A 25,082-nucleotide genomic window follows, 5' to 3' on the forward strand; every position below is an offset into this window, starting at 1 on the left:
AAACACAACAAAAAAACCATGAACTAGTTTACGAACAAGAGCTATCAGTAATGCAGATTTCCAGATGAAATAATTTATCAAGTATATTCCTGAGATAACAATCTTTTACTCTCTGCATTGAGAGAACACAGTGACATTAAACAGCGTTACTAAGAAATCAGATAAGCTCTGCCATTGAATACACAAGTCCTGAACAAGAGCTCACATTTTCTATCCCAGCTGCTTAAGCCCTGTATGAACACACAGAACCATATCCTTGTTGTTATGTCCAACCAATGCTTGGAGTCCCACCTATTCATGGAAGGCTCACCCAGGAGCCATTCTGGATGTTTGGACACTTGCACCTACTTTTTACAGAAGGTAAAACAAATAAAAATCTTCAAGCAGTGATGCTTCATTCCAGTGCTCTCACTTACTTGAGTTATTTTATCAACACCTTGGAAGCCATGTTTCTCAAAGTGTTCAGCTATATTTAGGAAGGTATGGCGCTCCAGGTAACGGCAGTTACTGAGTGCAATTAAAAGTCTCTGCTCCTAAAAATTAAGAGAAGAAATAGCATAACAGTTGGAAAAAAAAGTATCACCATAACCAACACTGTAAATGTGTATAGAGTATTTTACTGACTGACTGCATAATAAACATTCTCATAAATTAAGTAGGGTTTACAAAAACTTTTGTCAACAAACTACTGAGAAATGAAAGAATATCAGGTATGATGATTGAACATGATGCTTCCTCTTATAAGTCCTCTTATATGATCCAGAGCATTCATTGGAATAATTATGACTAATACAGAACTGTGGTTAAGACTTCTTTACAAAAATTAGGTTTGGATGGTTTTCCAGGAAGCTGTTTCTGGATTTTACTTTGTTTCAAGAAATATACTAAGAATTATGACCATCATAAATATACTAAGAATTATGACCATCATAAAATCAACTGAAGATCACCTTCATTTTCCCATGAAGCTGGCTAAAACAAGGGAAGCAGGTACTGAACAAATGCACTCACTAGCTCTAAAATACTAGAAGGTTCTGAACTGCCTTATATAATTTCAGCAGTTTGAAGAAATTCAAGGGGGTTATAACTCATGTCTGTTCTTCAATGATTTTTTTAACTACAAGAGAGTCAAATACATTCTGGAGTTGAGATACTACAATTGCCTGTCCTTGATCTTGATAAAAGATATAGCTTCCAAACAAAGAACCAAACAAGACAGATCTACTGTTTAAATAGATTGGTTCTTCCCTCTTCCCCCTCCTCCTTTTCATTTCAAAATATTTTTTTACCTCAGATGAAAGTTAAAAATATTGAGAAAAAAAGTACTGAGAAAATATTTTGAAAACAAAATTATTTGACAGTAAAGTCACCATAACAGCACTGATCTGATTAAAAATGGTATTGGTTTTCAGACCCAGAACTCCTGACAGTTCTGTATTTCAGTAATACAATGACTAGGGCTGAGAGTTGCCTTCTACTTTAAGTTATAATCAGGCAGTATGCAAACTATTTGAAAAATGAGAATTTAAAAAATACAGTGACTTACTGTCTTACTCCAATCACTCACTTTCTCTGTTCTCATTCAAGAAAGAGAAGACAAAATGTCTTGTGATTTACATAAGGAAATAATACCATGGAGCCATAGAAGCCATACATTGCCTAAAATGATGATTTCTTTTTTTTAAGCATTTATACCCATGACATATAGGAAGAAGTCACAAGTCAACAATTAATACCAAATCTGTGTGTTGCAAGAATAAAATGATATCAAGAACTAGTTATTATAGTCTAGAATTTGGAAACTTGCCCCAGTTTGGCAATCTGTGATTCTTTATTGTAGCAGAAATGCTTATTACTCTTGTAAATTCAGCAAAGCTGGGCTTCTGACAACATTTAAAACCTGTACTAAGGAATATTAATTTCACAAGAGGTTCTCAGTAGGTTTCTTGCAGGTAAAACCTACATTTTTTCATCAGCTGCTTAAATGGAAGAAAGTACATTAACCAAAGCATCAAGAATATTAAAAATATTTTCCGACTTCCCAAAAATCCAAAATCAAACAAGCCAAACAGATAACCAATACTTATTCTCAGTAAATTTTCTGTGGGAAAGAAGTATTATTGAATATCTGTATCTTTGTGGGTTTCAAAAACAATTAATAACCACACTGATTCTAATCTAAAACAAGGTGATAAATCAAAAGTCAGATCCTCAGCTGATTTAACACCAGTGCTATTTTCACTGATTTCTGTGATGCCATTTTAGTTTCTGAGGACCTCTTTTCAAAAACCACTTTCATGAGTTACCTTAACACGGTACACTAAGATACCGTAAAAACCACTGCTTTCAACAAGAGAAATGCCTACAGAATACAAAATTATTCTCTATAAAAAAACAAAATAAACAATATTTACAATATTGCAACAATAAAAAAGAGCCACATTCCTGTATCTTTGAGAAATATTTTCACATCAACTTTTAGATATAGAAGCCAAACTTACTGAAGAAAGACTTGATTCTTCATGAATGCTTCCAAACAAATCTGGAGATGAAACATCAACTGAAAGACTAGGAATAGTGTTTAAAAAGTAAGTATATACAAAAGTATAGTGCTTTTGATTATGGTGGATTCAATCAAAAGGAATGAAATGCAATCCTGTTTCAAACCCCCCCTTACACCAGATAACAAAGCAGTCCACGTTGTTCAGTTTTTCCAAGATGCCCACAAAACCTGCAGGAGGAGCTTGGTGGTCTGATAGTACTGTTCTAGCTACAGACCTTTCCTTTCCTTCCTTAAGCATTTATCTTTAATACAATTTCTCTGTTTTGCCACAGATTCTGTTTTTACACCTATCCAGTCAATGGTCATCTGAATAGGAAGAAAAACAAATTTCATTAAAACCAGAATTAATTTGCCCTTTCCAATGCATATTGCTATATTTGCCAAGTCTCTGGCTTTTCACAAATGTTTGTAACTCCTGGAAGCTCAGGCTATTCTGACTTGTTTTGATCTCTAAAATAAGAGGCTCATAAGAATTTATTGAACAAACAACTTTCATGAATTTAGCAGAAATACCAAAACAATCAGTAAAAAAATAGAAGGGAAGAAAAGAAAGGCAGGGGATGTTTCACCATGACTGGACATTACTTAGTGACAAGTACAACTGATTCCATGTAAAGTCATGTCAAAACCAACACATCTGCTTCAACAGCAGCACACAACTTGTGTCACTGAAAAAACAGTATAAATAATGTAATATTAATTATCTAATATGATCTTTCTTACATGATGCCACACAACATTTTGACTTAAAAAATACCTGCTCTTATTTCAAAGCTTCACTATTCAGAGGCAAAAGTATTCAAAAGAAATACGAAATACAGAAGGTATAAAACCACAACCCTGGTGAAATGTAAGACTTGCACACACGATTGCAGAATACTACACATAAATCTTATTTCTTTTTACTTACTGTGATGTATCTATGTCACCATCAGGTTTGGTGCTCAGCTGTTCCAAACAATCTATAAAGCCCTAGGAAATAATAAAGCAAGATCTAAATTTTCTGCCAGAACTAAAAAGTATTCTCAAATTCACTTTTACTACACTCAGTAGAAGCAAAGCAATCATCACCTGGTTTTGTCTTAAACCTTACATAAATACAGTAGCATTTAGTTACAGCTTTTGAATGCATATTTTCTATTCTGCATGGATCATAGTGCACTTGTAGGAAAACATAGTAATTTTTAACCCTGATAAGTAATTTTCATGATGCATGTTTAAAATTATATCTGCTGATTAGCATGGTTAACAGTTTTTATACGCTCAGTCTGAACAGTGAATTCCAAGTAAAAATTACAGAAGCCTAACTATAATCCTTTTGTTGTTTTGGCTCCCCATTTCTTATTTGAGGAGACTATTAAAATGGTTCAAAAACCTAAAAAATGCTATTACCCAATTTCAAATAAATTAAAAAAAATCAGATATTGTTACAAAGAACACTGTTTTCTGCTACAGAAATTAAAAGCCAGACCCTCAGCTGATGAAAACCAGCAGTTCTCCTCTGTCTGCAGTACATAGATGTTAGATGGCATCAGCTCACGAAGCATCACTGTCAGCAAAATCTTGAACAATCACATTCAGTAAAATACCTGAATATGTCACTTACTCTCTCAGGATTTGCCGTCACTGGATTGAGCTAGTCAGTCTACCTACTTTTAAAGTGAAACATTTCTCAGAATCCCTGAGTGTACCACAGGAATAACAGTCATCAACTTAAGCTACCTTTTGGGAGGTGGGTAAGGTACAATGCACACATTTTTGATCGTCACTGGTGTTGACAATTTCATACTTCAAAGTGATCAAGATACCTGCATGATCCCAATGCTCAGTTGGCACACATCCTCCTGTGTTTTCTGCTGCTGGAAAACCTGAGAATGCAAGCATATTATTTCAGCAGAACAACTTCACATGGCCTTATTTTCAAGGAAGACCTGAGTAACTTATCCCTAAAGAGATGACACAATTAAAGGAATGGCTGCTAGGACACTGTTTTCTTATGGATCAATTTCAATTTTTCTCCATCCTAAAAATGGGAGAGAAAATACAAGTCCCAGTAAACAGTTTGATAAGCATGAGGAGATAAAACAGTAAAAGGAAGAAAATCCTAGCACATGTGGTATGTGTCATTGCTGGCTAATGGAATTGCAGCAAAAGCTCAAAGGATATTTCAAGATCTTCATGTCCTAAAAAGAAGGATTCATCGCGCAGGTGAATTCACTGCAGATTCTTTCGTATAACATTCATTAAGAAAACAGACCAGCTAGTCAGAAAGATTAATGTAAATGAGGAGAGAGAAACAATATCTATACATAGGTCCCCAAGAGAGTTTGGAATAGTGTTAAACTCCCTAAGAAAGAAATATCAATGTTTCAATCAATCAATCAGGGCCTCAAGGTACTGAATAGATGGGGACAAAAAATTGAATTTAAGTTGTTCAAGTAATTTGGATCTAACACTGACTGAAGAGTAACTCCTAGGAATGGCCTCTCCCTTTTTTATTTTATATGTAATGTCTACTGCTATCTGAATAGGACATGAGTAGCATTTTTTTTCCAGAAGAACAGCTTTAAGAATTTAAATACAAGTTCCATCCATCCCATAAACACAAATTACCCTTAAAAATGAAGCACAATCAGAAGTCTAAAAGCTAGCACAAGTGAAAAGGTGTACATGGGAAACAAATACAGAGGAAAGTTATACCCTTGGATCATTCTCTGAAAGTTCTTTTCATGTAAATTACTATTGGGTTTCAGAAGAAGAACAAAAATGAAAACATAAATCAAAACTTACACTGGCTTCTCCAGGTTTGCAGTCCAACACAGTTTTAAGAGATTGCAAGGAACGAATAATGCACTGTTCAAACTGGGATGGCTGAAAGTCAAACGAGTTGTTAGCTGTAGATAAGTACATTAAATATACACTACACAAATACATAAAAACTTGCAAGGTGTATAGTAAGCCCTTTATTTCCAAATTATCCCAAATAAGGGGTGGGAGGGGAAAAAAAAATCATCACACTTCATATGATGTGTTACCAGAGGATCCTTTCATAGTGATGTGCTTTTGTATGTAAATTATCTACAGAATTATTACCATAGATCAATGTATATTTTTTTCTCTGAATGAGAGACTTTTATACCAAACAGCCTCATATAAAAGGCTTAGGAAAGATATTTAGAACTTTCTGTGGTAGCATTACAGATGCCTGTTGACACACTCCCTCCTCCACTCCTTGATCCAAGATGGAATAGAATTTCACTGGGATGTCCAATATTTCTGCATTGTATTTCAGCAAAATGTTTCTAAAAAAATCAGACTGAAATTTGTTTCAAATGGAACAAAAAATTGTTTGAAGGGCTGTTGTTACCTTCAGGTTTCCAAACCTGAAATTTGAGTGTCTGGATAACATGTATCAATTTCATCCTGAAAGTGCAAACAAGTTCACAGAACAGTCATTAGTCACTTTTTCCTCGTCTTTCTCTCTTCTCTGATAAGCCACACAATTTTTTTAATGCATCTGTCTGCTGGTATTGGGCATGAACCTATTGTGCAGGGCAACATGAAGGAGTCACTGCTCCAGAAAAATGAGACATCATCTTACTGGATTTGGGTTAAAGAAGTGGACAAAAATGCTTTTAAGTCCTGTAAAGTTGCTTTTCATGCATTAGATAGTTTATGGCATGCCACCAACCTTAGGCTTAGGAATAACTTTTATTTCTGTAAATGATGGAGGTGGATAGGGAAACTGATGCTCACACGGCATAATGAAAATAATGAAAAAGCCACTAAGACAATCTCTATTTAGTATTTTTGGATCCCTTAAAAGAAGAAGGCCAGCAGTAAAGTGCTGCTCTTGGGTTTTCACTTCCACACTATAAAACACCACATCTCAGGAGAGGAAAGTTGTTTAGACGTATGATTCTTTGGATATTATGAAGCTGAAAAACCCCCCCAACTTGGTTCTGTATCTCACTGTATCTTTTACCTGGAATATAAATGCTAGACACGTCTTCAACCTTTCCTACAAACTTAAAATACAGTTTCTACCTCAAGCCTAAAAAGTCCCCAAAGAGACTGCCTGGTCCTTTTTTGTACTGGCTAACCTTTGCTCTAATATTACCCCAATGAACTATACTTTAGTAGGTAAACAGTTTCTCTATGACAAAACACAGTCAGCTTCCACCATTAAAATTTGGCATGTTTCAACCACGGCCTCAAAAGGTATCTAGTGAAGTACAGCATACAAGGAATGAATGGGTGATTTCAAAGCACAAAAATCACTTGAGCAGTTTTTTAATAAAGACGGGTTAGGCTACAGCACAAGCATAAAGAAACAACACTTCTGTGGAAGAACTTCCCCCCGCCTTCATTCAGCAGATAAACACAGTGAAAAACAGAAAAGTTATAGGGACTTGCCCATAGCAGCAGCAACTGAAATCAAGACCAGAAGCTGTAAATCTGGTTATAGTACTACAATTGACAACAACACTCCTTCCTACAGTATGCATATTGTGACTGCTTAATGTCCTCCTACTCAACTTCAAACACGTATTTATAGAAGCAAATAAGAAGAACTAAAAAACTCTGTGGAGCATTCCCTTAGATAACACACACAAAGGAACTGTCCCTCCCACAGGCCTTTTCTGCTTTCACAGATTGTATTTAAGTCACACCTACAGCGCGCTTGCTGTGTTTTAGGCATTACTCATTACTGTTTATTTCCAGAAAGCGTCTTGCTAATTTATCTGAATTTGGTTTCAAGTCATTGGTTGTTTGCATGTAGGCAATATCCTAAATTAGTTGCTTTTCAGTTCAATTTCTCATTTTAACATATAAGTGACCTATTTATTCAGCTACAGACCAATTCCATGGTAGTGTGCCTACTAAGTTATGAAGCATTTTGATGTGAACTGAACTTGTGACCTCAAGTATGACATTTTACTCCAGTAAACCATTCAAAGAGGTAACCATTCAAACAATTAAAAAAAAATTAAGTGTCCCATATTTTAATAAAACTATAGACACTATGCACACACAGATAAAGTCCAAAGTAATTTAAATTTTGGAGAATGTAGAAATCACTTTCATTACACATGCAAAAGAAAGAAAAAATCCAGCAAGGGAAGTGCCTACAAGACACCAAGTATACCCACCAATGATGTCAAACCTTCATTGTCAACAATCCAGTCCTCCTTTTCAGCTAATCTCTTAATATCTGTAGGACAGAGTAATAGGGGAGACACAGGATGGGCGTGTGGGGAGAGAAGGTATAAATTTTAATTATTAAAAACTCTTGAACTTGAAAAGAAACCACAGACACTGGAACTGCAATGACTAGGCATACAAGCAAATAGCACTACAAACTTCAAAGCCTTCAGTACTCTCAAATGACTAAGAATGGAACTCACACATGGTCTGCTGACACCACACAGAGAAGCACATCTATGATACATGGCAGGACTTGCATGAAGCACATCGCTTACTGGAAAGCTTAGAATTAAAGGAATATTGCAAGGGCTTTGGGTTTGTTTTTGTTTTGTAAATTTTTAATCACAATATAAGATACTTCGACTAAGAATCCAAGTCTCTAGCCTGTAATGCTCTAGCTCTTAATTTAAAATGAAAGAAAAAACTGCCTAGCATTTTAGCAAAGACAGAAAGGATAGCATATAATTCATATTCAGAACTATAAAAGAGGCACAGGGTCCCCACTCAGGGTCAAGGATCCATGGTGCTAGATTTTCTTCAAAAGTACATGAACAAATATGCAAAAAGCACTCTCTCCCACTACCCAGAAGGTGTTAACTTATACCGGCTTACTACATAACTATTTATTAGGATGTGAATCCAAAACTTATGCACTATAAAAACACAATTCTTCTGTGGATGGTGTGCATCATGCATCATCACTGTGTTTTGGGCTTAACTGAAGTGTAAACAGAACAAAGATGACCTGTGTGCAGTTTGCGGGGCTTTGACATACAGTTTTCCCACACAGAAATTGCTCATCAGAAGTGCCTGCATATCATGCAACTCTCTTTTAAATTAATAAAAATTTCAGTGAATTACCATCTCTTCTAAAAATCCAAGAAAAGAGGATAACTAATGCATGCTAAAAGTTATCTTCAAAATCTTAGTGCTTTCTGTAGCTAAATTAAGAAGCCTATTTATAGTGTCATACTCTGCAACTCTCACACAAGTATAGGCTCAGTGAAGATAAAAGGCATTAAGGGATTGTGTAGAATAATGACTGTTCACTTTCCTAGTTAATTCAATTGATATTCTTCTGAGGGTTTAGATTGCACTGGGCAGCCTTTACATGTTTTTGTGGCAGCTCACTTTTGCATTCTGCTCTTAGCTAATACAAATATAAAACCCACCAAATTTCTTTCTCATACTTCACTGCTCATCAAATTCCAGTCAAATACATTCATGTAAACTCCCTGTCTAGTCTGGCATTCACATAATTTGTCTTTCATGACCTTTATGACGAGTGACCACATACAGGAGGGAAAGAACACAGACTGCCTCACAGGCCCAGTGTATGTACATGGTGTTTATCATAAGACAACAAAAAAACTCCTGTGCGTGGGCAGGTTTAACATATTTGAAAAGCTAAAGTGCTCTAATGAATATTTTAACTACATCTGAATATTCTAACTACATCTGAATGCCTTTACCAACTCACAACATGCAGCAAGAGATGAGACTGAAGTTTGTATCAGCACTTTATTCATATTTCAGAGTTATTAGAGAGGTGAAATTCAAGCCCAGGAGCAGACTTTTTGACTTACCTATTGCAGATATAGCTACTTCTGAGATACATTTACCTAGCTCCATAAGAATATCCATTACTTGTACTTTCACTCATTCCCCAATAATAAGAGTTTTTTCAAGGGCCCAGTTAACCTGGTCATCTGCAGAAAAAAATCCCCACTATCTTAAATACTTTCCAGAAGTACAATTTTCTTTAGTAAGCAAAGAATTAAAAGAAGGGGCCCACAGATAAGGTATGCAATATAACAGTACAGAATGAGAGTTATGACACAAGCAGGCATCTTTCCTTCGGTTTGATGCTACAGCCAACACAGAACTGCTTCACTGACAGGGGATGGAAGCAGCAGCTGAGGAAGGCTGCTGTTATGGCTAGACAAAAGAGAGCTACATTATCCAGCCAATAACACATACCAGCATCCCTAGTGATCTGCTTCCTTTTGATTCAAGAAAGAGAAGTATGAACTGCTTGTATTAAAAACTAAGGTGCAGACTACCACAAGAGTTTTTCCTACATGGAATGTGTGGCCCACAATTAGAACATGTGGAGGAGAAACTCTGCATGTGAACAAAGAACTGGGCTTATTGCCTTCGTGCAACAAGTAGGTAAAACCAGTAAAACATCAGATTTTTTTCATCATTGGCCACATATTTGACCTCTCTGCACTGTGCTGGAGAAGCTAGGTAGGTAGCTCAGAGATTGGATAACCTGAGGACTGTCAAGAAACGGCTGAGAGCTAAATACTTCCTTCCTTTGAAACAGCAGGACATCTGAGGACTCCCTCACAGTTCCCAGACGGAAGAATAAATCAGTCCAGTAAGATCATCCTCATGTCACAGTTTAAAGGAAAAAAATCTCTTACACCATTAAGAAAAAATAATTGAACTCAATTGTGCTAAGGGCTGAAAAGCAAAAATGACTTTCTCATACTTTATGTGATATCTGAAATAGTGATAATACTTTACAGAGTTTTAAGGAGACAAGACAATGTATAAACTTGTTCTGACAGCTTGCTTGATATTAATGCAGAAAAAAAAAGTTAATTGTGAAATGGGATTTAATAAAACAAGAGCCAAGAATGCAATTCATATCAATATTGTAACAAATAAACCATAGGTAACTAATGATTTGTTGTCACCAAAAGTTTAAAAACTTGCTTGATATAGCCACCTATGCTTGGCATACTTAAGCCTAGAGTAAAACTCTTAGCCTACACAGAATCATATGCCAAAGATTAAAAGACTAAAATGTAATATTAAAAAGATAAAAAGACTAAATTGTAATATTAAAAAGCCATATTTTTTTTTTTTAACACTGAGGGTAAGTACACTTTTGGAAAAAAATCCCACGGCCCTGCTAAGAGAATTAGTAGATCAATCTGCCCTGATTTTAAGAGAGACATTTACTTCCAGGAGATCTACTTAATTGAAATTTAAGTTTCAGAGTTGAATACAAGAATGGCCTCTGATGGTATAAAGTCATATTAGATTTAGAGAATGTGTTACTGGCTTTCACAATCCAGACATTTATGGCAAAAGTTGTGCACACACCAGGAAACCCTGGGAATTACAATGTAAGTAAAAAGCCCTGGAAACCACACAACTAATATAAAGGGCTGTGGATTGGTTTTTTGGGCTTTTTTTTGTCCTTGGGGGTGGGACACAGCTTATTTAATTCTTCATGTTACAGAAAACCTCAAGAAAGAAATTAACTCTATTTCCAACATGGAAAAGCTGCATCGTGAAATAAATAATTTGCATTGTAGAACTGTCTCAACTCAAAAGAAACAAGTCTAACCTACTCTTATTTATTACACTGAGGGAAGAAAATACTCATTACTTATTTCTGGCAGAAAAATCAAGTATCTGAGTAACCCTTGTTAGAGACTACAGAATCAGATGAGTGAATTGCCACTACAACATCTATAACAAACACAATTATCTATCAGACCATGGTTTGGCCTCATTAGGAGCACAAAGAATGACAGTGAGCAAGGGGACCTGCAGCCTTCCATTACCTTCAGCTGTGTGTTGTAAGGTCACAATAATGCAACGTACACGAAGGTCCAGAATAAGATCCTGGATGATCTGAAGCATGTCATTGGGTATCTCAAGTGCAGTAAGAGACTCAGAACTAAGCCTAGAAAAGAATTAAAGTTAGGTGGAAGTGTAAATCTGAAGGTTTTTTAAGCTGATATGACTACACTGAATTTTTCAGACATTTTCTGCATATATAAATACAACAGCTCCATTCTCAGTGTATCTTTGAAAATGAATTATCCCACTCTGAGAAAATTCATTATTTATTTAAATAAGAAGATTGTAAATGCAGATTTATTTTTCTCTAAGATGACAATAATGCCATCACAGCAACATGCCACTTCTTCTACTGTCTTCTTGCACTTCCCTGCTTGATCTCCTGTCCTATGATCCAAGAATAATCCGTTTGGAGCAGAAGCAACTTTTTTTTTTTGCTTTTAGATGAATGCCTAGGTCAAATACAAGATCCACAATTGGGTTTCTGAGATATTTTTTTACTTGCATGAAAACAGTAACCACGATTAAGCTGCTAGAAATGGTGATGTGGCTGTGCATCAGACTGCTAAGAATATACATATTCAAGGAGCCAAAATACAGCTACTGCACCATGGGCAGAATAAATTAATTCGCTGCTTTGCTTCCAACTCTCACTAGACACAAAACACTGGTACTATAGGTGAGGATGGAGACATTAATTTCTGTTTTTTTCCTTTAGAAATCGTAACACAGCAGCTACTTGCAAGAACTAGCATTTCAGCTTTCAACTAAAAAGCTGCAGCTGTACTCAGACTTAGGGACACAGGGTTGTCCACTGTTTTTATCCAACTCCTGGATATGTAAGCAAGGACAATTCAAAGGCAGTCATTGCCATCTGCCCTGCTGCTAATACTGAGCGAAGTACAGGTAATAGGAAGTGCCAAAGTGGAGGAATAGGAAGGCACAAAGCAAATGGGTGGAACATTTCCAATCATCCACCTGTAGGCTCCAGTTCCATGCCCCTGGTATTGGGCACAAACCACCAAACTCCTGCCATTAATGAGGCTGCTCTCCACCCAGCACAACCACTGAATTAGGAGACTAGAAAAATCTGTACTATCTCAGCCAGCCAGGAAACAGAATGTAAATACCCATCTGTGACAAATTTAAGTTACTTTAGACTACACAGAAGCCCTGTACTTTAGAGTTGATTCCACTGAGCACACAGCTGTCACATCCCTAAGATCATCCTTTTTCTTTTTTAATATACCCTAACAAATACATACCTTTCATACCTTTATAGTAAAATAAAAATTTTATCAGCAATGGCTCACTTGATTGCATAGCTCTTAATTATTCTCTGAACCTATTCATACTGGGGAATGGGGTACAAGAGAAAGATTGTGCTACTATCTGTGTGATACACACAAATATGTGTGTGTGATATCAGCTATGTGAGATGTACAAAGGAGCAGAAAAATTAAGATCGCACAGATGTTATCTAATGTTATCTAACTTGTTATCTAATGCTGTGAGTTCTATCACTCTTAAATACAAGCAGAAAACAGTAAATCATTTGTGAGATGACAGAAAAGAGTAAAATTCTATCATGTGCTTCACAATGACTTTTGTGAAAATAAGGCTTAAGCTATTACATAACTTTGCAACAAATAAAGGTCTTAGGCAATGTGTAGACTCTTCTTGGGAACAGCCCACCTTCATCACTAGTGAGTCACAAGAATTTTGTCAGACTGTCAAAGTGTGGGGGCTTGAAAATTAACCTATTTGCAGCACTTGCACAAACTTCTGACCTGGTCACAACTGATCAATACTCTATGATGACATGTTCCATTCCTCTTCTCCAGATGCCCCTTTTATTCTCTACTTTTGATCACTTTGCAGTAGTCTAGCCCACTTTGCTCAAGTGCCATCACTAAGTAAACAAGGTGGGGAAAGGAGTAGGAGGGAGAGAGGATTTCCCCAGTTCTCAGTTCAGTTGTTCATTACCAGGGTAGTGCCCGGAAAGCAAAAGGAGATTCTCTGAAAGAGAGTCTTCATAGTCTGTAGCCTCAGCCTGGATCTTATCTCAGATGGCAGGAGCACAGCTAACCTTTAGAGAATCATTGCTTACACTTCCAAGACAGTATTACAGATGTGCAAGCACTAAAGTCTAGAATTTTATCATTTGAGTGAAACTCATGGCTAGCTTCTCATAAAAGAGTGCCCCTTTATATCTTTTCATCAAGTCAGTTCCTTCTTAAATTGAAAGCCTTCCATAAAACTCAGCCAGAATAACAAACTTCACATGGAAATATTTTTTCTATGTGGTTACAGTGCAGATAATTTAAGTGACAACAGAGTGACAGAAAGTGTCAAACAGACTTGACAACAGGTGTGTATCACCCCATCTGCACTAAGAATATATACATGATTATACCCCTTTCTTTTGTTCATCTGTGCTTTGCCTGTTACCTGCTTTGAAAACTCAAGATAAAAATACAGTATCATACCCAGGTATTACTCAAAAGGAGTAGTTACTTTTCAAAAGGTAATGACAATTCTTGTAGGCCCCACAGACAAATGCAAGCAAATTTTGTATATCAGTGAGTAATTTTGCAATTAATGAAATGTACATCATTAATTTTATTAAAAAATATAAGCTGAATAATGTTATAAATAGGAATATCACTTTCCATTAAACAACTCTAATAGTAAACTGTGATCTAAGAATAACTACAGTGAAAAGCATGACATTTTCACCCATTTTGGCAAAGATAGGAAGATGTGTAGCAAATGCAGCAAATAATTGCTTTATACCCTAAAGAATTAAATTGTGTTTCATTCACTGAGTGCCTATGCTCTATGCTGTGCCAGGCAAATATTTTGTTCAAACTTTTTCATAAGATGCAATGGGAAAAAAATGAATATATTATTATGTAATAAGACTATACCATGAGACATTGATAATTACACTTGCACACAGAATCCTAAATCTGACATAAGCAATTTTTTTTGCAATCCTATTTTTGAAAATGTTAACATTCTCAAAATTCAGGGTATTTAACACAATGAACAAAACATTTTGTCTTAAAGCACACATATTCCATTAATAGAATGATTTTATGGGTCCAGAGATGCATTTACCTTACAGTCTGGATAACTTGTGTTAGCCACTGGCCAGAAAGTTCAGATTTCATCTCCCAGCCACCATACTGTCTTAATTCTCCTTCTCTGAGGCTGAATGGAAGCAAGGCTCCACGTATAAGTTTTACCAGAGAGTGCATAACTTCCTGAATCATTTTCTGCATCAGAAGAAGGGAAAGAAAAATCAAGGAAAAATCTCTACCAAGATGCTTAAGCAGCCATGTACTTGCTATATACAACAAGCAGAAATGTTAGATTTACATGGGCTCCATATGGTAGAGAAGGGAGGAAAAGGAGGTATGAGGATACACAAATTATTTAGGAAATCTTATTTTTCAAGGTGACACTAAAGTATCTTGCCATGAAGGGCAAATGAAAGAAATTAGGGTTCTCTCCACCACATCTCCCTCAACTACTTACCTTGAAATCATTCTGTCTTTGCCTAGCATTTTTCTTCGATCTTTCCATTTGGCCAGATTTTTCAGCAGTCTTGTGAAAATGAGAAAATTGAAAAGTGTAAGTATCTTATAACCACTGTTAAAATAATTCTGAAAAAGGGGGTTTCAAAGTGAAGAAGTGAAAACCGATGAGTTTATGATGTAATTATAAAAATGAACTCAGGGCATTTCAGTAAGCAAAGACTACATATATATCTCAATAAACTCAACTTACTGCAGATAAGTACCCTTATGTTTAACTCTGAGGAAAAATGTGTGCTTAAGACAAAGTCAGAGACAAGCATAAGAGTAGCTCAAGCAGTACAAACTTCCTGAGGTTGAAGTTTTCTCACTGCAGTGTTAGTGAGATCTAAAACATATATAGTCAATTTGTGCATCAAGTTTACATGAAGAAACTGTATTTTTTTTAATGTGGAAGTTGGTCAGAGAAAGACATCAATGTGAAGTGGGAAACAAATTTTGGAAGGAAGGCAATTTGGAAATGCATGATGTAAGGGGGAGGGCTGCAGGGTTTTTGTTTGGTTTAGGAACAGTATTTTGTTACAATGCTCTTTAAATAATTCAACTAATTGTAAAAGAGACTGTAAAATAAGCAGCAGCTTTATTGCCACTTTGAGAACAGCGGAACATGAATACACTTTGCATGAGACAGTTACAGTTGAAGAAAAACATGATTTGACTAATAGTCTTCCTGTTTGTAGTTCTACCCTTCTGTGAAGAGTACCAAGATCTCAGTAAATTACATTGAAAAAGTTATTTCAAATCCTAGGAGAGGTGCAGACGTTGAATTTTATACTTAGAAAATCTCCTATTTTATGTTTGTACAGCAACATCTACTGGACAAGAAGTGCAATAACATGATAGAAGTGTCCTCAAAGACAATCAGTTTACTTGCAAATGATTCATTTCAAATGCTGTTTTTCAAAATCCTTTTTTAGTTAAAGCATTTAAGATTTTTAAAAATAAAATAAATAATTCAAAGTAAGCAAAAATTAGAGAAAAATCAAACTGCTTAACAGTTTTGGAAAATACATAGCTATAAAACTCTTGTATGTTAAAACTCTGAATTATACCATTTCAGTCAAGGAGAACAACCTTCAAATTATTGCTGCATTTAACTCCCACTTCTCTCTTCTAAAGCATTAAGAAGAAAATAAGTTGTATTCCTTGAAACTTCAGATAGTAACTTTAAATTCACACTGGTTTACAGCTGGATTAAACAGAGCAATTCATAGATCCTTGATACAATTTTTTTTTCAGTGGTTTTGCTGAAGACCAATCTTAAACCTTTCCTGCACAGACAGACCAAAACTATCTTGTGGTAAGATCAACGGTTACTACTCACATTTGTGACTTCACCTAGAGTGATTCAAAGAACTCAACTTTTCAAACTGTTGAAATACCACACACATCTTAACTGACAATATTTTAAGGCATACAGCTAATCTTTCAGAGCTAAAAAGAACCCCCTCCCTGCCAAAACCCTACAAACTGAACAATATAAAATACATCTTGAAATGCATATGTGGAGATTTTCTTCCTACATTTTTTAAATGTCTTGAAGACTTAAATAAGCTAACTGAAATAACCCTGTATACAATTTTTATAGGACATTTCTTAGGTAGCAATTGCCTTGCTTCCTGAATGATGATATATACCATGCAACATGGTAAAAGAATTTTGTTTGTGGACAATTAAAATTTGAATTGTTTCTCCCAGCAAAACACAAACTTTCAGTCTTGGATGCACTGTGATGACAGATATTCTAAGGTGCTCTAGAAGTCTTCCAGCTTATGCCACCCCCTCCTCTCACTCATCCTCAATTGACTGTGGCATGCAGAGCACACAGGAGGAATGGATTCCTTCCTATCTCCCCAAGAACTTGTGGGGCTTCTGTAAGGACCAAAGGAGCGGAAGAAATCAAATGCATGGGGATTAATTTCTCAGAAGTTCAGAATTAGGCCCAGACATAGAAGAACATATGTACCTTACAGACTAAGAACAAAACTACCTCTTCTGTTTTTTTAAGACATTGAAATAATGTTTTGTTCAGGCATGACAGAAGATCACTACATTTTCCACTTGCAGTCATGTTCATGAGCAGAACTTCTTAACCTTGTTTACAGTTCAAGCCCTTGTTTCTCTAGAAATTGCTTTCTATTTCATTGTACACAGAAAAAAAAATCACAGTAAACTTAACAGGTGAATTTGTAAAGTTTAATTTTCAACAGTACTAAAGTTTATTCTTGGTTTTACTTCCCTCACTGAACATTAGGTGTAAATATAATATCTTTCTTTTGCTTTTGATCATGTAAAATGAGGATCACACATAGCACCTATTTCACTGAAGCTATAATGCTCTGTACATTGTATTCAACATGTAAAGGGCTATAGTATCTATTAGTATCATCATATGAAAATGGTATATTGATTTATAAACAGTAGCAAAAGATAGATAAATGAATTCTTTGGAAAATAAGAACATAAGCTTCCAAATGCTCTTTTTCAAAGGCTTTTGTTTTTCCTACTAAAGCTACAAAGAAGAGTAGATAGATGTGATGACTTCAGAATTTAAACACAGCAGAACATAGTATACCACAAATTAATTATCAAAAATTAATTTTGAGAGGTACCCTTTCAAAATCTGTTAAAAGTGTGCATATAAAAAGAGCATGTGTCACAAATCATCACTTTTGCTTTTCTCCTTCTTCTTGCATTATCAAGATGATTTGAAAAAATCAGATCATCTGAGCAAGAAGGAGTACTAGCACAGGTAGTTGCAGCTGACTAACCTTCCAGACTAGACTCCCTATAATGTGTCTGTGAATTCTGCTCAGTGCCTTGGTTATTTTGCAACTCTGGTCTTGAACCTAACCTCACTTCCAAATACTTAAAACTCAAGAAATGAGTACTCCTTTTCCAAAGAAAGGAAGCAATATTTTTTCTGTATGACTCTGCCTTTTACATATCTCTACCTTTCAAGCTATGTGTTAATTCTTCAGATCACCAGTGAAGGGCCAGCTATGAGTAAGAGGTGAAAGTACTCAGATATTATTGAGTCCAGCAACTGGAACACAGACACAGCCGCATACACAATCCCCACTGTCAGAATTTAAGGTAATTCCACTGTATGCTTACATTCTTTTAAAAAGAAAAATCTCTTACTAAAATATGCCACTACTTCTACCAGTAAAATATAATGCGTCAAATATAATTATTACAGACCTTTGTTACTTATAAGTCCTTTATTATAGAAGAATCCATACCTCACTGAATAAACTTCCATTCACATAGGAAACCCAGAGCTTCCAGAAGTTGGGCAGCTGACTTACAACAAGTTTTGTCAACTTTTCAACAAACACAACTTGCTGAGGTGCTTTGTATCGCCAAGCTAAAAGGGGGAGAAAGGATGGAAAAAGCAACATTAACAATTTTAAAAATAACAAGAACGTACTACTATCTTGCTGCTGCACTATATTACAAGTGACTACACAGCATATATAAAACCTTTTGGGTAAAAATAAAAGAATTTAAACCCTAGTCCAAATACATGTACACAATCTGTACACATACAAGCTCTTTCTTCTCTTGTATGCTTACAAGGTGCCAGTACTATGACAGTATCTACAGAATAGTTCCCCTTGTGGAGGTATCTAAGAAAACCCACCTAAAAATCCATTCAGACAGTCTTCTGTCTTCAAACCACTTTAAAATGTAAGGTAATATGAAAGTAACCAAGACATTAGAGAAGTTTCAAATGAAATCTTGACAACAGATGACTTTTTCAGTTTCCTCTGCAATGGGTGAAAGGGCATAAAGAGAAAGCTGAGCAGAGGCAGATGTAGTCATTAACACAGAAAATAAAGGAAACCCTGTGAAATACTCTTCTATAATTGTCTATGTCTCCGTTGAAACCATCATGATTACAGTGGTTTAACAAAACAGGGTATCAGCACAACAGTGATAAGAGACTTGTATTTCAACTCAGGAACTACAGTCTGCTTTGGAACACTTGGACAAAGAAATAATATATTTTTTGAAAAACCCCAAAACAAATCACCAAGGCCCCCAAAACACTTTAAAATTACATGTTTGTTGATGTGGTGGTTTTTTTTACATATAAACTCAGGTCTTGTACAAATGATAAATTTAAGAATATGATATCAGCCTATGTAAAACTGTGGAAATGCAGAAAAGTGTTGCATGAAATAGCGCTTTTTGTATCTACTTTGCTACAGAATGTTGCCTACACACAACAGGAATTCATGAGTTAGGCAAAAATAGCTGCCTAATAGCACTTTACATACTAGTAGGCTTCACCAGAGCCTCACTATTTTATTGTGCTGGTAGACAGTCCTGAATCTCCTTGAAGTACAGTATGCCTTCAGCAACTTCCATTTCTTGAGGTGTGGATCACGTATCGCTCCACTTCTTTACTGGAGAATAGAACATCTGCCCTACCCATTTCTTCTCATGGCCAAAAAGTTTAGGCATTTTGAATTAGTATTTGAAAATAAAATCATAATGGAAGTCCAATATTTGGAAAGAGGGTCTGACATAACTCAAGTGCAACTATGCTGAGAGTGATATATCTGTTTAGGAGATATGGAAACATCAAAGCTCCACTAGAAAAGCTCCTAGTGTGGACACACATAAGATACTTTAACCAGCTTGGTTATGACTGCCAGAGAACTGGTCTAGACTCAGTGGCAGAAAAACTTTCATTAATAAGCTGTGACAATGCCAGGAAGCTGTGCCAACACAGCTATAGCAGCAAGGTTCTGGAACTTCTACAAACCCCAACTTCTAATGAAAAAAATTCAGTTCCTTTGAGAAACCACTTCATCTTTGCCAAAAGCTCCAGTACCAATCCAAGGTTATGACCAGAGATTTCTATCGGTAACTGGGAACATACTGGCAAAATTTACTTCATCTAGGAAATTATTTTCCCCTCAAGGAAGCATATTTCAGGCTTAGTCCCAAGCCTGCAGACAGCAGATACCTCTTTGAATAAGCTACTGCACATCATATCAAAAGCTTATGGCCATAAATTCAGGATATTTTTACTTTGTTACTAGAGAAAGCTCCAATCTATATCTTATTCCATTGATTTTATTATAATCTCTGCTATACCATTCTAAAGAGGAAACTAGAGCTACTGTCTATTGTTTACATATTCTCATGAACATATGCTCAAGCAAGAGCTAAATGTTACTTGAACACTACAGTTTTGAATTCATAGGAATTTATTTAATCAATGTCTTGGACAATCACTGTCAAACACATTGGAGGAAAAAAAAGCTCCAAACACACCAAATCACAAAAAAAGCCCAGAGATGCCATTCCTTAATTTTACCAAAGACTAAAAAGATCCACAAACAAACTGAAGACAGAACACATCACAGCACATTTGAAATGGCAGCTCTTGCACAGGCATCCTAAATTGTAGGTTTGCTTTGTCTCTCCACTCAGAGAAGAACAAGGATGGCAGAGTTATCAGTTGTCATGTGCATCTAAGCACCAAGTAACCCAACTCAGAGGCACCTATTATTGGGATGGATTATTAAAGTGCTCAAATTCTCCAGTTTTCCTCTGAATCTTGGTTTAAATGGGTGCCTACAGAATATGCAAAACTTATTGAAATTTTACCTTTTTCAGTTTGTAAAACTATAACTAAGACTTTAAAAGTAAAATGACTCATGTGGAATTGTCAGTCATATATGCAATTAAGTCCCTGCTCATGCAAAATAATTCAAACAACTTAAAAATAAACTGGATTTTGGGTGTTGCTTGCTCCATTAAGTGTGGTATTCATATTGTTAGTGGATGGCATTCAAAAACAACCAGCAATTTAGTGTTTTGCTTTGTAACACTTAATCACCTCCATGAAAGGCTTTAGGCTGAGAAATGACAAGGGTAACAGTAAGACAGCTATTTCAGTAAGGAATGATCTATCCTGTGAAAAGCATGTTTTCTGTCTCCTGTGATGTCATCACTGAAAGATTCCTGAGAAGTTGTTTGCACAAGGGTATTGATGACAAAACACAGAAGGCCTCAGCAGGTTGTGGAGAGACAGACTGCTTGAGCTTAGTCAAACATTTTGTTTCCCTTTTTGCGTTTAAAGAATCAGAAAGCCAGCTATGTGAAGACACAGAAGGTGCAATTGCAAAGAGAACCATCTTAGCAAACACACACAAAAGGTATAACAAACAAAATGTAGTAGGTAGTAGGCGGCCATGCATGCAGGAGAAAAGATCTGGTCTTGTAGAAAAAAATATTTTTACTACTTTAACTACATTCTAAGAAGCAAACCTTGAACTTGAATTTTATGAACTGCTCTTTGCTTGCAGAAAACATGGATGACTTCTTCAGTAAGCAACAATGGTGTATAAGAAGAAGGAACTGTATTTTGTAACAATCCAAAACAAACACACAGTATGTGGGTTTTTGTTTGGGCTTTTTGACTACACCACCAGTGGACAGTGGGGCCTGCAGCTTTTTTTTTTTCAAATAGAACAGATGCCTACCATCATCACGGCCAGCCTGAAAGCTGCTGCCCCTTTTCAGTGAAGCAGTTTGACTGAGATGGCCGATGGGCGATGGACGCACATCACTGTCCAGGTCCAGCATGGGGCTATGGAGCAATGCGCTGCCTGGGGAGAGGGGAAAAACCCAAAAGTTAAAATAATTTTGCACATCAGTTGACATGAATGTGCATGCTGCATGTGGAATTCTAATTTAATTCAGTGATACAAATGTTATCTTCCAAAAACATTCTTTATTTAGACTTTTAGTTCATCTGTATCAATGCTATTCAATACCACAACTACTGACTCCTGTAGCAAAGTCAAAACCACAAGTACCATGGGGAAAATGCCATTCTTTGGCCTGTATCTTTCTCTGTTTATAATTAATGCCTACAATTAACAAGTAAATTAGCAAGTTGCTTGAAAGCCATGGATAAAAATGTATTTATGCCATTCGTGACATTGCCCATGCTTCTTTTCTGGTGAACGTCCTAAATACACTTTTCAACAGCAAAAGTTTCTTTTGTGTCTAGCTGAAGCAGTTAAAGGCAGAGTGTTCAGCTATTACTTAGCTGCTTTGCCTCTATGAAGTTCAGGTAGAGAAAATCCATCCATCAGGAATCAGAAGAACTAATGGCATGTTTCCTTTGTAAATGTTCTTATTTATACATAACTACAAACCCACAAAATATTTTCCAGTGTATCAAACAATTTTTTTTTATTTTGAGTGTCTGTCCACATGTAGGTCCCTATTCACAAGTCTAAGTTAAGATCTTATCTGATGGAGGTAGATACTTGGAGTCTAACATGCATTTTGAAAAGCAGCCATATAAGAAAAATAAGAGGATTATTATAATTTTTTTAGTGTACTGTGACACTGCCAATAAAAGTCTAAATTGCTGCTTTATGCATTTCACCTTATAGAGACATTTCTGAAAGTAGTCATTAAAAAGTACTTCAGCATTGCTCAACTGAGCTGTAACAAGTAAACTTAAAATCAATCAAAATTCCCAGAATTACAGAACATCCCAGGTTGTAAAGGATCTCAGAAGACCATTTAGTCCAACCTTTCATGGGAAACGGGGCCAGGGTGAGATTATCTAGCACTCTGTCCAGTTCACTGTTGAAAACCTCCAGTGACAGCAGCTTTACAATGTCACTGGGGAGCTTACTTCAGTGATTGATTGTTCTCAATGCAAAAAAATATTTTCTTATACTGAGATGAAACCGTCCCTGGTAAATAATCCTGATTTTTGTAGTGAGAATCTCAGCATTTGCGTTTATACTGTTGCTCTTTTTCCATTGATACCTACATTCACTTAAAATAACAGGGAGGTCACAGAGGACGACCACCAGCTGTAAAACTGAAATACTCAGATTCAGGAGTAACACAAAGCAAAAACTACTCAAAGCACATTTATTTGGGTGTCAGAGCAGCATGGCAGAAAAGATACACCTAATCCTTTCCACAGCTGGGGCTTAAAGAGCAATATAAAGTATTGTGAAACTTATCACAAACTTCCAATAGGTGACAGTATTGGGTTTTAGTTCATTTTCAAAGTTCTTTCTCTGATAATTCTCTAAAGGCTTTTAAAGAAATTTCCTATGGCCTTTCACAGCAGCATTATCATTACCAAAATAACTGTCAGTTCTTCCACTCATCATCTTACTGTTCATAGTATAAGACACAGAAGTAAATAGATCCAATTTGCTACATCATTCACCATTGTGACTGACACACTGCATTAACTGACTCAGTGGACTCAGCCTCCCTGTCTTCAGGCTGTGCTATGATTCTGTTCACTGTGTAACTCCTACACCACTTATTAAACACAGCTCATCTTTACAACAGCTTTAAAACTGATGAGTTTTCAGCAACACAGAATCTGCTGCAGTGATTTAAGTGTATTATCCACTGTCACCACAGACAAGATCTACAGTATGTAGATCTTGTTGAAGAGTTTGAACAAGAATTTGTGGAAAGATTTTTCCTTTTGAAAGAACTAAAAATGCACAATAATGAGAAAGCAAAAAACCATAGCTCTGCAGTAAACAGCATCCAGGAAAACAACCCAGCCATCTTACAGAATTAAATAAAACCAAAACAAATGAATTCCTCTTCAGATTAAAAAAAACAAACAAATCATTATCTTACAGAAATTCTACACTGAATAGAAAGAAATTTGTAGGAGACCCTGAGAAAATTTAAGTCTCACACAATTCCTGGGATTTCAGGAACATTTGAGTGAGATTGAACATATTTGCATTTTTTTTGGAAAAAAAAAGAAAGTATGTCAAGAAGGCTAAGTCAAAATTGTCACAGGCATTGCTATTTAAAATATATTTTATTAAAAAATGTAAAAAAACACTGTCAAGAATGTAGCAGCATTATTTTCACAAAAAATACAACAAAAAATTTCCTCTGATCTCTCTGCATACAATTTAAGTTCTCAGATTTCAGACAGCGTGTTAATATAAAGAATGCCTTGTAAACAGATGGTCTCTAAACATGACAGTGCCAATTAAACCTCAGAATTAAGAAAAACAGACACTCACCAAAACACCTTAATGTGAATTAGCTCAATTAAAATCACTTGCTCGAGGTAACTGTATTGCTGCTGATGCACTAAGCCCATGCAGCCTGAATGGTTTATACATTCACCACGTAACAGAAAACATGTAAAGAATACTCTCTTGTTCCACCAGAAAAACCACATCATCAGTTTGCTGGCGTACCAGGAAAAGAAAGTTTAACATGAACTAATTTCTTAATTGGTTACACAGCAGCAGGGAACTACAACAGCACATATACCCTCAGGACTAATAAACATCTGGACTACATTAGCAAAGCTGATCTTGCTCTCACCCTACCAGAAGATAGCGCATGAAGACTGCACACTAACACATAAATCTTGTAAAAAACAGTGAGAGCTAACTTACAAACAATTTTTCTTCTATCCCAAGTCGTTCCCTCTCTGGAGCCAGCAGCTTAAATTTAGCAGCGTAATGCAATACAAAGAATTAATAGTAGTATGGACTGCAGACAATAATATTTATAAACCTAAATAAACTAACCAAATACTAATTTACTGCCCACTCAGTATTTGATTTGTGTACTATTTTTACATTCCTAGATCCTGAATGTAGGACAGCAACAATTGAGAGTTTTGAGAAATTAACATTTTACTGTGCTAACAGGTTTCAAGAAGTATAAACAACATGCAAAAATATTCCCGGTAGATACTTACTTCTAAAAAATACATTGCATCTTTGAAGGTACAAAAGTACTTTTTTCCAAAATGCCGCATCTACACGGAGCATATCCAGTGCCAAGTGTATATTTAACCAAGGAAATGCAGGATAAAAAAATACTACATTATCTTCTCCTACCCACCAGTAATGACAAAAGAGAAGTATAATTAACAGCTTACTACATTTGCAACTATATAATCATGAGAAGAACAAATATGAAGTTTTAAGGATCCCAGTACTGCTTTAATTTTATTTTTAAAGGGTTTTAATGGGTTTCAACTTTTTGTGCACAGACATTTTGAAGGTGCGCATTTAGAGGCTACGTGAAATAAAAATATTTCAGTGGTT

The 25,082-nt window shown here is 35.8% G+C and overlaps 1 protein-coding gene across 1 annotated transcript in view; it reads right to left on the reverse strand.

Moving 5' to 3' along the window:
• The window catches only part of EXOC2 (exocyst complex component 2), a 126,689-nt gene that overhangs the window by 39,256 nt on the left and 62,351 nt on the right, over positions 1–25,082 (reverse strand). Inside the window, exons 13-23 of the mRNA XM_030944161.1 lie at positions 21,483–21,608; positions 18,222–18,346; positions 14,918–14,986; positions 14,498–14,655; positions 11,356–11,477; positions 7,717–7,778; positions 5,354–5,434; positions 4,372–4,431; positions 3,474–3,535; positions 2,502–2,568; positions 417–533 (exon numbers count right to left, since the gene is read on the reverse strand). Coding sequence (XP_030800021.1) covers positions 417–533; positions 2,502–2,568; positions 3,474–3,535; positions 4,372–4,431; positions 5,354–5,434; positions 7,717–7,778; positions 11,356–11,477; positions 14,498–14,655; positions 14,918–14,986; positions 18,222–18,346; positions 21,483–21,608 — 1,049 coding nt within the window. The remainder of the gene's footprint in view (positions 1–416; positions 534–2,501; positions 2,569–3,473; positions 3,536–4,371; positions 4,432–5,353; positions 5,435–7,716; positions 7,779–11,355; positions 11,478–14,497; positions 14,656–14,917; positions 14,987–18,221; positions 18,347–21,482; positions 21,609–25,082) is intronic.

This window comes from Camarhynchus parvulus, chromosome 2 (assembly GCF_901933205.1).
Source record: "Camarhynchus parvulus chromosome 2, STF_HiC, whole genome shotgun sequence".
Lineage (NCBI taxonomy): Eukaryota > Metazoa > Chordata > Aves > Passeriformes > Thraupidae > Camarhynchus > Camarhynchus parvulus.